At 53.9% G+C, this 12,880-nt stretch overlaps 1 protein-coding gene across 5 annotated transcripts in view; it reads right to left on the bottom strand.

Moving 5' to 3' along the window:
- The window catches only part of NCOA2 (nuclear receptor coactivator 2), a 207,794-nt gene that overhangs the window by 21,355 nt on the left and 173,559 nt on the right, over positions 1-12,880 (bottom strand). For all 5 annotated transcript variants that reach the window (XM_038766425.1, XM_038766427.1, XM_038766426.1 and 2 more), the window contains 4 exons: positions 11,295-11,523; positions 8,939-9,127; positions 2,713-2,931; positions 1,796-1,925 (listed from right to left, as the gene is read on the bottom strand). In XM_038766425.1, the coding sequence (XP_038622353.1) occupies positions 1,796-1,925; positions 2,713-2,931; positions 8,939-9,127; positions 11,295-11,523 (767 nt within the window). The remainder of the gene's footprint in view (positions 1-1,795; positions 1,926-2,712; positions 2,932-8,938; positions 9,128-11,294; positions 11,524-12,880) is intronic.

Here is a 12,880-nt window from a genome sequence, read left to right on the forward strand (position 1 = left end):
TAACAAATACCACCACCATTATTATTATTATTATTATTATTCTCTGGGCCTCAGTTCCCTCATCTGCAAAATAGGGATTCACTCCCAGTTCTCCTCCCTAGCCTGTAAGCATCACGTGGGATTTGATTTCCAAGCTCGTTATCTTCTATCTACCCCAGTGCTTAGTACAGTGCTTGGCAAGGAGTAGGCACTTAACAAATACCATCAACTGTCATTATTACGTTGCCTAAATCTTTCCTTCCTGAGTTCTCACCTCTCTTTTTCTCCATGATATTAAACTGTCCGAAAGCCAGACAGTGAAAAAACAGGATAAAAACAGCATTGATTCTTTTGAAATGTGGGACTGGAGAAGGCTTTTGCGAATACCACGGACTGCCCGAAAAACAAACCAATGGGTTTTGGAACATATTAAGCCAAAGTGGTCTTTGGAAGGCCAAATGACTCCACTTAGATTAGTGTATTTTGGACACATCATCAGAAGGACTGATTCTCTGGAGCAGACAATATTGCTAGGAAGAGTCAGGGAAAATGTGGAAGAGGCACACCGGCAGCTAAATGGACAGAAACCGTCAAAACGAGAACGGAAGAACCGTCAGCAAGATTAAGGATTACGGAGCAAGACAGGACGTTCTGGAGAAAATACATCCACAGAGTCGCTGTGAGTCGGAAACAACTTGACGGCATTTGATTATAAAAATTCGTGCAGCGCTATGTGCCACTCACTTTAAGAAGTGCTGCGGGTAGTTACAAGCTAATCGGGTTGGCTACAGTCCCCGCACCCACACAGGGCTCACAGGTTTAAACCACATTTTACAGATGAGGGAACTGAGGGGCCGCAGAAGCGCCCCCGACTCAGCTGACTCATAGCAACGCCCTTGACCGCTGCCCAAGTCATTTCTGCCTCCGCTTCTGCCTACTCATTTCCCGCCTTGGTCGCCAGGCTCTGGGAGGGAGCGGGGCTACCCCGGGTTTCAGGGCAACACTGCCGACCCCCAACCTTTCTGAAGCCCCCATCCCACAGTCGCTAGGTCTGAGGGTGTTGGGATTCCCGAAGCGGGGAGAGGGATCCACGGGGCTCGTTCTCACACATGCCAGTAGTTCAGAAGCAGGCCTGGCCCATGAACTGACCCGGGCCCCAGGTATAATAATGATGGTATTTGTTAAGTGCTTACTGTGTGCAAAGCACTGTTCTAAGCGCCAGGAGGATACAAGGCAATCAGGATGTCCCACGTGGGGCTCACAATCTTAATCCCCAGGTATGTCTGAGAGTTCACTTCCTCCAAGAGGCCTTCCCAGACTGAGCCCCCTTTTCCCTCTCCTCCTCCCCATCCCCCCCGCCCTACCTCCTTCCCCTCCCCACAGCACCTGTATATATGTTTCTATAGATTTATTACTCTATTGTACTTGTACATATTTACTATTCCATTTATTTTGTTAACGATGTGCTTTTAGCTTTAACTCTATTTGTTCTGATGACTTGACACCTGTCCACATGTTTTGTTTTCTTGTCTGTCTCCCCCTTCTAGACTGTGAGCCCGTTGTTGGGGAGGGAACGTCTCTATATGTTGCCGACTTGTACTTCCCAAGCGCTTAGTACAGTGCTCTGCACACAGTAAGCGCTCAATAAATACAATTGAATGAATGAATGTCTGTCCCTAGAAGAGCCCCCTCCCTAGGCACCTGCCCATCTGAGCCCCCGGCCCCTGAAAAGGGGCTCTCATCCTGACTTCCACGGCCGGACATGCCGAACGGTCTACACCTCCGTCCGCCTGCCGCCCCCACCACCACCGCTCACCTGCTCTGACCGCCGAAAGAGGTCTGGTCGATCGGGAGGATGCTTTCTGGCCAGGGTGCCGTCTGGTTGGGAGGGGCCTGCTGCTGGCTGTACTGTGGCCCCCCCATATTCATCTCCAACTCGGACGGCCCTGAAAGGGGAGCAGAAATCCGGGTTACCCAGAAGCGAGGAGCCAATCCTAGGAGGAGAAGGAACGGGTTTCCCCTCGGCCCACCTCGCCAGGGGCTGGAGAGTGGGGCTTCAGGTCTCCTGGGTCTCTGAGGTGTCTCTCTGTCTTCATTTCTTTGCTCTGCCCCCTCCCCACCATCCTGCTGGTGGAGAGGGCCGGGGGAGGGAGAGCAGGTTGAACTGAAATCGAGTCATCCCCCCCACCCCCAATTCTTGGTGGGGGTCAGCTAAGACTCAGGCAAGTGGACAATTTTGACCCTATTCACTGTCCCTCCATCTCATCTATATCGCCGCTGACCCCTTCCCCGTGTCCCGTCTCTGCCACGGAATGCCCTCCCTCTTCATATCTGAAAGACCATCACTCTCCTCCCCTTCAAAGCCTTTACTGTAGGCACGTCTCCTCCAAGAGGCCTTCCCTGATTAGATCCTCTTTTCCTCTTCTCCCTCTCCCTTCTGCGTCCACCTGACTCACTCCCTTTACTCTCCACGCCCTTCAGCCCCACGGCACTTATGTCCGTATCCTTAACGTATTCCTATTCATGTCTGTCTCCCCCTCTAGACTGGAAGCTCACTGTGGGCAGGGAACACATCTACCCACTCCATTGTGTTGTCCTCTCTCAAGCGCCTAGTACAGTGCTGTGCCCTCAATAAACAGGACTGATTGATTGACCCTGGAAGAGAGGAAGGCCGAGCCCCGGCAGCCCTGATCCCCTTTCACATCCCGGACTGGAGAATCTGCCGGACCTTACCGATATTCATGACCTGAGACTGGAGCATGGTCCTCTGGCCGCTGGCCTGGGCCCCGGGACGCATGGCGAGGCCACCGGTGGGATTGCGGATCAGCCCTCCTTGAATCGGCCGACTCAGAGCGCTGTTGGGGGCTGCACAGGTGACCCTCACCGAGGAGGCCGGGGCCCCCCACTCCCCGGATGGCATGGGGGCGCGGGAGGTGCCGCCCCCCATCATCCCTGCGTGGAAACCAGAAGGAGATGAGCCTCGTCCCACCCCCCGCCAGCCAACAGACCCAGGGGGCCTCTGGCCGGCCGCCTCCCCCGGGCAGACCCTGGGGCCGGGCCCTTGAGTGGAGGGGGCGGAGGGCGGGCTACAGGGGCTGAGGGTGGGCGGGTGACGGGGGGGGGGATGACAGAATGGGGGATGAGGGGTAACCTCGACTTCCTTCCTCAGAAAATGAATCACATTTCCTGGCTTCCACGTCGATGCTTTGCTTTATCAAACGGGGGCGGGGTGTCTGAGGCGATCGAGGTGATAATTAGTAATCGATCGGGAGGCTACAGATAGCTGAGAAGGGCTCTCTGCTGGGCTTTGGAACGCCGGGTGGCCGCTTCCTCCTTGGAAACGGGAGACTACCACTCACGGGAACTTTCTGTTACTGGAGGCCAGTGGGCCTCCTCCTTTTCCTCCTCCCGCCTTTTCCTCCTCCTCTTCCTGCCCCTGATAATAATAATAATTGGGGTATTTGTTAAGCACTTACTATGTATGTTCCAGGCACTGTACTAAGCGCTGGGGTGGACACAAGCAAACTGGGTGGGACACAGTCCCTGTCCCGCCTGGGGTTCAGTCTCAATCCCCATTTTACCGATGAGGGAACTGAGGCCCAGGGAAGTGAAGTGACTTGCCCAAGACCACACAGCAGACAAGTGGTGGAGCTGGGATTAGAACCCGTGACCTTCTGACCTCCAGGCCCCGGCTCTAGGTGCTACATCATGCTTCTACAGGCTAGCTTAGTGACTCCGAGAAAGAATAATTGGCAACTGATTAGTAATTTTATGGTTGTGGTATTTGTTAAGAGTTTACTAAGTGTCAAGCGCTGCACTAAGCACTGGGGTAGATACAAATTAATCCAGTTGGACAAAATCCCTGGCCCACAGCAGGATCTCACGGTCAAAGTGGGTGGGCATCTGGGATAATTCTGCTCCTCTTTCCAGGTGATACGTGCTAGAACCCAGGGTGTGTTGGATGGGATCAAACCTTCTTGTCTTGCCTGGCCCCCCGGATTCTGTTTCTGGTCAAATACTTGCTCTCGTGGAGAGGGAGGCGGAGTGGGAGGGGAAGACAGAAGGAGGAAGGTCCAAGGTGTTGGGGTTGTTATGATAATAATAATAATTGTGGTATTTGTCAAGCGCTTCCTATGTGCCAGGCACTGTTCAAAGCGCCGGCGTGGTGGATACAAGCAAATCGGGTTAGATCCACTCCCTGTCTCATATGGGGCTCACACTCTTAATCCCCATTTTCCAGATGCGGGAACTGAGGCCCAAGGAAGTGATTTGCCCAAGGTCACGTGGCAGATGAGTGGAGGAGCCGGGATTAGAACTCAGGTCCTTCTGACTCCCAAAGGGAGCGGTGATTCCTGCAGGGATCCGGCTCGTGTCCTCAGCACCAACCGGGCCTCCCGCTGGACTGTAAGCTCTCCTTGAGGGCAGGGATCGTCTCTACCGATTCTACTGAACCGTCCTTTCTTGGGGGCTCCACACGGTGCTTGGCACCCAGTAAGCACTCAATAAACACCCTCGATCGATTGAGGGATTGACTGGACGCCCACTGGATCCTTCTCGGCGTGGCCCAGCCTGTTGGCTAATGGGTCCCCTACTGACCCCATGGGTCCCATCCCTTTGATTCCGTTCCTGGAGATCGCATGAGGGTTCACTGTTCCTGGAGAGGATCGAGGCTCAGCCGTTGTTTGGGACGGGAGGACTCCGCCACCGTCCAGATGCGATGAAATCAGCGTTGGGCTAAAACGGCTTGGCGTCGGGGGTTTCGGGAATGTTACCTTCGCGGCCGCAGGCATCCGGTTGGCGATCGGACGCTCTTGGCTGCCCAGAGCGCACTAATGCCAGGGTTTCATTTTGCGATTTATAAGCGAGTTCTCGTTGATGAAATTGTTTGTATGTACACTACCGCTGCCACACATCTGCACACGGCCTCCTGCATCATCATCATCATCATCAATCGTATTTATTGAGCGCTCACTATGTGCAGAGCACTGTACTAAGCGCTTGGGAAGTACAAATTGGCACCAAATGCAGCCCTCTGGGGTGCACTTTTAAAGAAAAGAGATCGTTTGAATCGCATCTTTCTGTAATCCCCAAGCACGCCTTACGATTCTTCTTTCCGTCTCTGGAGCATTGGAACGGTGAATGTGTCACACAGCCGCGGGGGGCTGCTGGGAGCCTGCTGGGGCCCGGTCTGTTCCTTCTCAATAATAATAATAATAGTGATAATTACGGTATTTGTTAAGCACATATTATGTGCCAGGTGCTCCACTAAGCGTTGGGATGGATAAAAAACAAATTGAGGGGGACAGTCCCTGTCCCAGGTGGGGCTTACAGTCTCAATCCCCATTTTACAGATGCAGTCACCGAGGCCTAGTGATGTGACTTGCCCAAGGTCACACAGCAGACAAGTGGAGGCACAGGGAATAGAACCCATGACCTTCTGCTTCCCAGGGCTGGGCTCTATCCATTATGGAGCACTCTACTTGCGCCGAGCACCTAGGCGGCTATCGACGGAACCGCCGGAACAGCTCCCGCTCCTCTCGTCCCGAGGGGTCGGGGCTGGGGGTCTCTGGGCCTTGGGGGCAAGACTGTGAGCCCACTGTTGGGTAGGGACCGTCTCTATATGTTGCCAACTTGTACTTCCCAAGTGCTTAGTACAGTGCTCTGCACACAGTAAGCACTCAATAAATACGATTGATTGATTGATCCAGCCTGGAGGGGCGGCAGGTGGGAAAGGGAGCAGGAGTGGTCGTCTCTTTCTGTGTTTCTCTCGCTCTCTTCCTTTCTCCATCCTTCTGGGCAGGGAAACCAGGGGCTCTGCCCCCACGGCAGTGGTCCTGAAAGCGGCCCCCGTCACCTGGTTCCTTCATCTTGAATTCCAGCCAGTGTCATCATCATCATCATCAATCGTATTTGATGTCTGGGGCAGGAGGGGGCAACTGCTTCAAGACCCAGCCCTTCAGAAAGCAATCGCTGCCGTCAATTTGCCCAGAACGCCCGCGTTCTCACGTTCAGAGAAATTCACGTGCTGCAGCCGTTGATTCAGTGGGAATGACTGCTTTCACGGTGCTTAGTACAGTGCTCTGCACACAGTAAGTGCTCAGGAAATGTCAGCGATAGATTGATGAACGGGATAGCGGGGAGTTCGTTTGAAGAGTCCATTCATACCATTTGATACAAATTGCAAGATTACCCCACTGTTGGGTAGGGACTGTCTCTATATGTTGCCAACTTGCACTTCCCAAGCGCTTAGTACAGTGCTCTGCACACAGTAAGTGCTGAGGAAATACCAGCGATAGATTGCTGAACAGGATAGCGGAGAGTTGGTTTGAAAAGTCCATTCATACCATTTGATACAAATTGCAAGATTACCCCACTGTTGGGTAGGGACTGTCTCTATATGTTGCCAATTTGTACTTCCCAAGCGCCTAGTACAGTGCTCTGCACACAGTAAGCGCTCAATAAATACGATTGATTGATTGATTGATTACCGTTCTACCCAACGCTAGCGGAAGGCTTGATTCTGGCCGTCCATCGCTATTTCACGGCACTAAAGGCCGCAGAGTCGCAGAGACCAGAGAGACACGCCATCCCGTCCGGCACAGGGTGACCGGGCTGAGGACGGGTTGTGTTCTGTCAGAACAGCCTCGTGTTGTGGGAAGAACGGTTCCAAATTCGTCTAATGTGTTCCACCCACACGCGTGACGAAAAGAGATGGTATGGCAGTAATGTCCATTTGCCCTTTTTTCAACCTCCCATTTTAGGGTGAAAATTGAGAAGCGGGGTGGCCTAGGGGAAGGAGTCAGAGGACCTGGGTTCTAATCCAGGCTCCGTCACTTGTGTGCCGTATGACCTTGGGCAAGTCACTCACTTCATCCGGACCTCTGTTCCCTCATCTGCAAAATGGGGATTAAGACTGTGAGCTCCAAGTGGGACACCGTCTATGTCCCACTTGATTATCTCATATCTACCCCAGTCCCGGTACCTAGTAAGCGCTTAACAAATATCAAAATTGTTCTTATAATTATTATTAACAAATGCCACTAAAAAATTGCCTCCGATGAAGGCTCTAATTATTTTCTTAGTAGCAGTGGTAAGCAGCATGGCGTAGGGGGCAGAGCATGGGCTTTGGAGTCAGAAGGTCACGGGTTCTAATTCCAGCTCTGCCACTTAGTAATAATAATAATGGCATTTATTAAGCGCTTACTATGTGCAAAGCACCGTTCTAAGTGCTGGGGAGGCTACAGGTGATCAGGTTGTCCCATGGGGGGCTCACAGTCTTAATCCCCGTTTCACAGATGAGGTAACTGAGGCACAGAGAAGTGGAGTGACTTGCCCAAAGTCACACAGCTGACAATTGGCAGAGCCGGGATTTGAACCTGTGACATCTGACTCCAAAGCCCGGGCTCTTTCCACTGAGCCACGCCGCACCTGTCTGCTGTACAACCCCAAGCGAGTCACTTCACTTCTCTGGGCCTCTGTTACCTCATCTGTAAAATGGGGATTGAGACTGTGAGTCCTGCGTGTGACAGGGACTGCGTCCAACCCGATTTTCTTGTATCCACCCCAGAGCTTAGTATGGTGCCTGGCACATACTAAGCGCTTAACAAACACCATAATTATTATTATTATTATTAATGATATTTAATGAGAGCCCTCTGAAAGGAATAAACCGAAATGAGTGCTGGGGAAAGGTATGTAGGCATCATCATCATCATCATCATCATCAATCGTATATATTGAGCGCTTACTATGTGCAGAGCACTGTACTAAGCACTTGGGAAGTACAAATTGGCAACATATACAGACAGTCCCTACCCAACAGCGGGCTCACAGTCTAAAAGGGGGGAGAACTCATCCTCCTCACTCGGAGAAGGCACTGCGGGTGGTGATGTTTATCTGTGGGTGCTTCTGACTGCATAGGACCCACCGTGCCGACTGCAAAGTAGGCACCCCTAGACTTGTCTTTGGGGCACTGTTGTGTTTGCTGTTGTGCCAGCATCTGGTGCCGTTTTTGCTTTCACCTCGTCTCACAATCCTCACGGTGCATTGGCTCCAAAAGAGGCTTTGCTTAAGTGCAGGGAGTCCACCGGGGGTAAATGACTTGGACGCGGTCTCCCCTGGGGCTCGGAAAAACGCCAAACCCATGGCGACTCCGCTCTAAACTGCAGCAGCGGGAGGCCTTTCGCGATCCGCTGGCAAGAAACCTCCTGCCCTGGCCATCGGGTTCATCATAATCGTCGGCGTCGAGCGATTAAGCGCTTAAGTACAGCGCTCCGCACACGGTCAGCTCTCGATAAATATGATCGTTCAACTGATTGATGGAGGGCTACTGGTTACAGAACACTGTACCGTGTGCTTAGAAAGCAGCGTGGCTCAGTGGAAAGAGCACAGGCTTTGGAGTCAGAGGTCATGGGTTCAAATACCGGCTCCGCCACTTGTCAGCTGTGTGACTTTGGGCAAGCCACTTCACTTCTCTGTGCCTCAGTTACCTCATCTGGGGATGAAGACTGTGAGCCCCACGTGGGACAACCTGATCACCTGGTATCCTCCCCAGCGCTTAGAACAGTGCTTTGCACGTAGTAAGCGCTTAACAAATGCCATCAAAAAAAAAAAAAAGCAACGCGGGCCTGGGGGTGGGGGTGGTCCGAGGATGTGGGTTCTAATCCGGACTCTGCCGCTCGCAGGCCGCGCAATGGGGGGGACGATTGCTTTACGTCTCCAGGCCTCGGTTTCCTCCTCGGTCATACGGGGACGAAACATCCGCTCTCCCTCCCACTGAGACCGTGAGCCGCACGTGGGACGGGGACCCCAGTAGTCCGACGCAGCCGGGAAGTGCTTGACGAATACCCCGACTATGGTTATCGGGAGAGGGCGGTGGCCACGGGGGACCCCCGGGTTGGCCCTCGCGGGACTGTCCGGCCCCACAGACGGGGCGGGAGCGGGGCACGGAGACCGGTACCTGCGGTGCCGCTTCCCAGGTTCCCTTGGGTCGCCACGGTGCCGGGCTGAGGTATCGTTGGATAGGGGCTGCTGTTTCTCAGAGGGGGGAATGGTCCGGCTCCGGTCGGACTCTGCAACGCGATGTCCAGCGGCAGGTTCTGGTTGGGCAGTAACCTGCCCAGCTGGCCCGGTCGGGGGTTGGTAAAAGCTACGGAGAGAGCGGACGGACGGACGGCAGGTGGGGTTGGATGATGCCCCGCATGGGTGGCATCAGTGGGGGGAGTGACCGCCGCGAACCGGGAGGGGTCCGAGCAATGCGGCCGGATGCCCCCGGGGAGGGTGGGGGGCACGTTCCCGTGCCCATATTGCGATGCCCAGCCAGACTGCGACCACGCTGGCCACTCTGATGTGGCTCTCCCTCCCCCCAACAGCCTCCACTCGGGGAAGGCCACCTTCACCGGTGGCAAAACCTTCCACGAATTAGTAGGTTTTAGCGAGTGCCAATTTGCGAGAGGCCTTGGCACGCCTAATTTGGGTCTCAGGGCGTTCCTCGCCCACGTGTCACAGACGAACAACGTGCCTGTCATGCATCGGAAGCCACGCCTCGACTACGATCGCTCCCACCCGGCTTCCTCGGGCGGGGAGCTGGGGCAACTTCGACTGGCCAAATGAAGGTAAGGGGCTCGGTTCAGTTTCCCAGAGGACAGTAAGAATTTTGGTATTTGCTGAGCGCTTACTAGGGGTCAGGAACGGTTCTAAGCGCTGGGCGGATTCAAGCAAATCGGGTCGGACACAATCCCTGTCCCACAAGGGTCTCACGGTCACGGTCTCCATCCGCCGGTTGAGGTAACAGAGGCCCAGAGAAGTGAGGTGTCTTGTCCAAAGTCACACAGCAGAGCAGTGGCGGAGCTGGGATTAGAACCCAGGTCTTCTGACTCCCAAGCCCGTGCTCTATCCACTAGGCCATGCTGCTTTTCAGCTGTCTATCTCCGGGAGGGAGGCCCAGAGGACAGAAGATTCCCCCCGTAGACTGTGAGCTCGTTGTGGGCAGGGAATCTCACTGTTTATCGTTGTACTGTACTTTCCCAAGCGCTGAGTACAGTGCTCTGCACACAGTAAGCGCTCAATAAATACGACTGACTGAATGAAAAATCGACCCCGCGACCACAGGCACGGCTCTTCATTTGTCCCCAGTCTGCCTTGCAGGGCCTGGGAGCCAGGGGAACTGGGTTCTACTCCCAGCTCTGCCACTTGCTTGCTGTGCGACAGTGAGGACGTCACCTCGCTTCTCTGGGCCTCACTTCTCTCATCTGTAAAATGGGGGTTAAATTCCTCTCCTCCCTAGTACTTATGGCGTGAGCTCCGTGTGGGGCAGGGACTGCGAGACGGGGAATCTACCTCGGGGCTGAGACAAACACCGAAATTATTACTAATTGTTCTGCTCTGCTCCCTCTGGGTTCTAATCCCGGCTCTGCCACTCGTCGTCTGCTGTGTGACCCTGGGCAAGTCACTTCACTTCTCTGGGCCCCACGTGGGCCGTGGACCGTGGCCAACACGATTATCTTGTATCTGCCCCAGTGTTACGGCGTAATGGCTAGAGCCTGGGCCCGGGAGTCAGAAGGTCATGTGTTCTAATCCCGGCCCTGCCACTTGTCTGCTGCGTGACCTTGGGCAAGTCACTTGACTTCTCCGGGCCTCAGTTCCCTCATAATAATAATAATAGCCCACTGTTGGGTTGGGACCGTCTCTATATGTTGCCAACTTGTACTTCCCAAGCGCTTAGTACAGTGCTCTGCACACAGTAAGCGCTCAATAAATACGACTGACTGACTGAATGAATGAATAATAATAATAAAGGCATTTATTAAGCGCTTACTATGTGCAAAGCACTGTTCTAAGTGCTGGGGAGGTTACAAGGTGATCAGCCCCCCCATGGGGGGCTCACAGTCTTCATCCCCATTTTCCAGATGAGGGAACTGAGGCCCAGAGAAGTGAAGTGACTTGCCCAAAGTCACGCAGCCGATAAGTGGTGGAGCCGGGATTTGAACCCATGACCTCTGACTCCGAAGCCCGGGCTCTGTCCCCTGAGCCACGCTGCCTCTCCCTGAGGCAAGCTGCCTCTCATCTGTACAATGGAGAGCGGGAGCCTCCCGTGTCCAACGCGCTTCGCCCGTATCCACCCCGGCGCCTGGTAAGCGCTTCACAAATACTGTAATTATGATTATTAGCATTATTAGATTTCCGGGGGCGGGGGGCCGTTCCCGAGAGGGTCGGCGCTGTTGGGTGACAGGAGGGGACTGAGCCCCGGCCGCTTCCCAGTCGCCCCCCGACCGCCACCATCCCACTCCCATCCCATCATCCCGACCCGGACTCACTGGTTTGGGCAATCCTGAGCGCCGCCTTGGTGGCCCCGGCGGGGCCCATGGGAATGTTGTCGGCCGTGAACTGCATGAGGTCGTTGAAGATGGCTCGCTTGTCGACCGAGGCGGCGGCCGGGGCTGAGGGGGCCGGGGGGCCCGGCCGGGTGTCCGGGAAGAGCTGCGGCAGCTGGCTGTTCTGCAGGTCATCCAGGATTTCGTCCAGGTTGTCCAGGTCGCTGCCGGGCTGGGGTTCACAAGCAGTGCGCACGCACACACAAACACACACACACACACACACACAGGGTTACTGACCATCCGCCCCCGAGCTCCGTCCACTGCCTGGAACATAGCAAGCGCTTGTCTGCTGTGTGACCTTGGCCAAGTCACATCGCTTCCCTTTGCCTCAGTTCCCTCATCTGTAAAAGTGGGGGTGAAGATGTGCGAGAGGGACCCAGATAAGCAGCGTGGCTCGGGGGAAAGAGCCCGGGCTTTGGAGTCAGAGGTCATGGGTTCAAACCCCGGCTCCACCACTTATCAGCTGCGTGACTTTGGGCAAGTCACTTCGCTCCTCTGGGCCTCAGTTACCTCATCTGGGAAATGGGGATGAAGACTGGGAGCCCCCCGTGGGGCAACCTGATCACCTTGTTAACCTCCCCAGCGCTTAGAACAGTGCTTTGCACATAGTAAGCGCTTAATAAATGCTATCATTATTATTATTATTAAATATCTTGGATCTACCCCAGCGCTTAGGCCAGCGCCTGGCACATAGTAAGCACTTAACCAATACCATAATTAATTATTATTATTATAATTATTGATATCATAAAAAGCATGGAGCGCTTACTATGTGCAGAGCACTGTACTAAGCACTTGGGAGAGGACAATAAGGCAGAGTTGGCGGATACAATCCCTGTCCACAACGACCTTACAGTGTAGGGGGGAGACCGACAGTGGTATAAATGAATAGCTTGTAGTACTTATTCATTCATTCGATCGTAGAGAAGCAGCGTGGCTCAGTGGAAAGAGCACAGGCTTTGGAGTCACAGGTAATGGGTTCAAATCCCGGCTCCGCCAATTGTCAGCTGTGGGACTTTGGGCAAGACACTTAACTTCTCTGTGCCCCAGTTATCTCATCTGGAAAATGATGATTAAAACTGTGAGCCCCCCGTGGGACAACCTGATCACCTTGTAACCTCCCCAGCGCATAGAACAGTGCTTTGCACATAGCAAGCGCTTAACAAATGCTATCATTATCATTATTATTTATTAAGTGCTTGCTATGTGCAGAGCACTATACTATGCCCTTAGGAAAGAACAATACAATAAGAAATAGTGACAATCCCTGACCACAGCGAGCTCGCAGTCTCGGGAGGGGCGGGGGGAGACAGACAGCAATACAAATAAATAAAAATACAGATATGTACGTAAGTGCTGTAATCGCTAGATAAAAAAAAAAAACTATTTCTAATCTCCAAATCACCCTCCAGGGCGAGCGTCCGGCTCAGAGAGGGGCTAGGTTCCCCAGGTCTGCGCTGGCAGATCCAAGCGGGCACCGGAGTCGTTTCGGCCGGGGCATCGCGGGGCCACGCGAACGAGGCTGC

Source organism: Tachyglossus aculeatus, chromosome 25 (genome assembly GCF_015852505.1).
Source record: "Tachyglossus aculeatus isolate mTacAcu1 chromosome 25, mTacAcu1.pri, whole genome shotgun sequence".
NCBI lineage: Eukaryota > Metazoa > Chordata > Mammalia > Monotremata > Tachyglossidae > Tachyglossus > Tachyglossus aculeatus.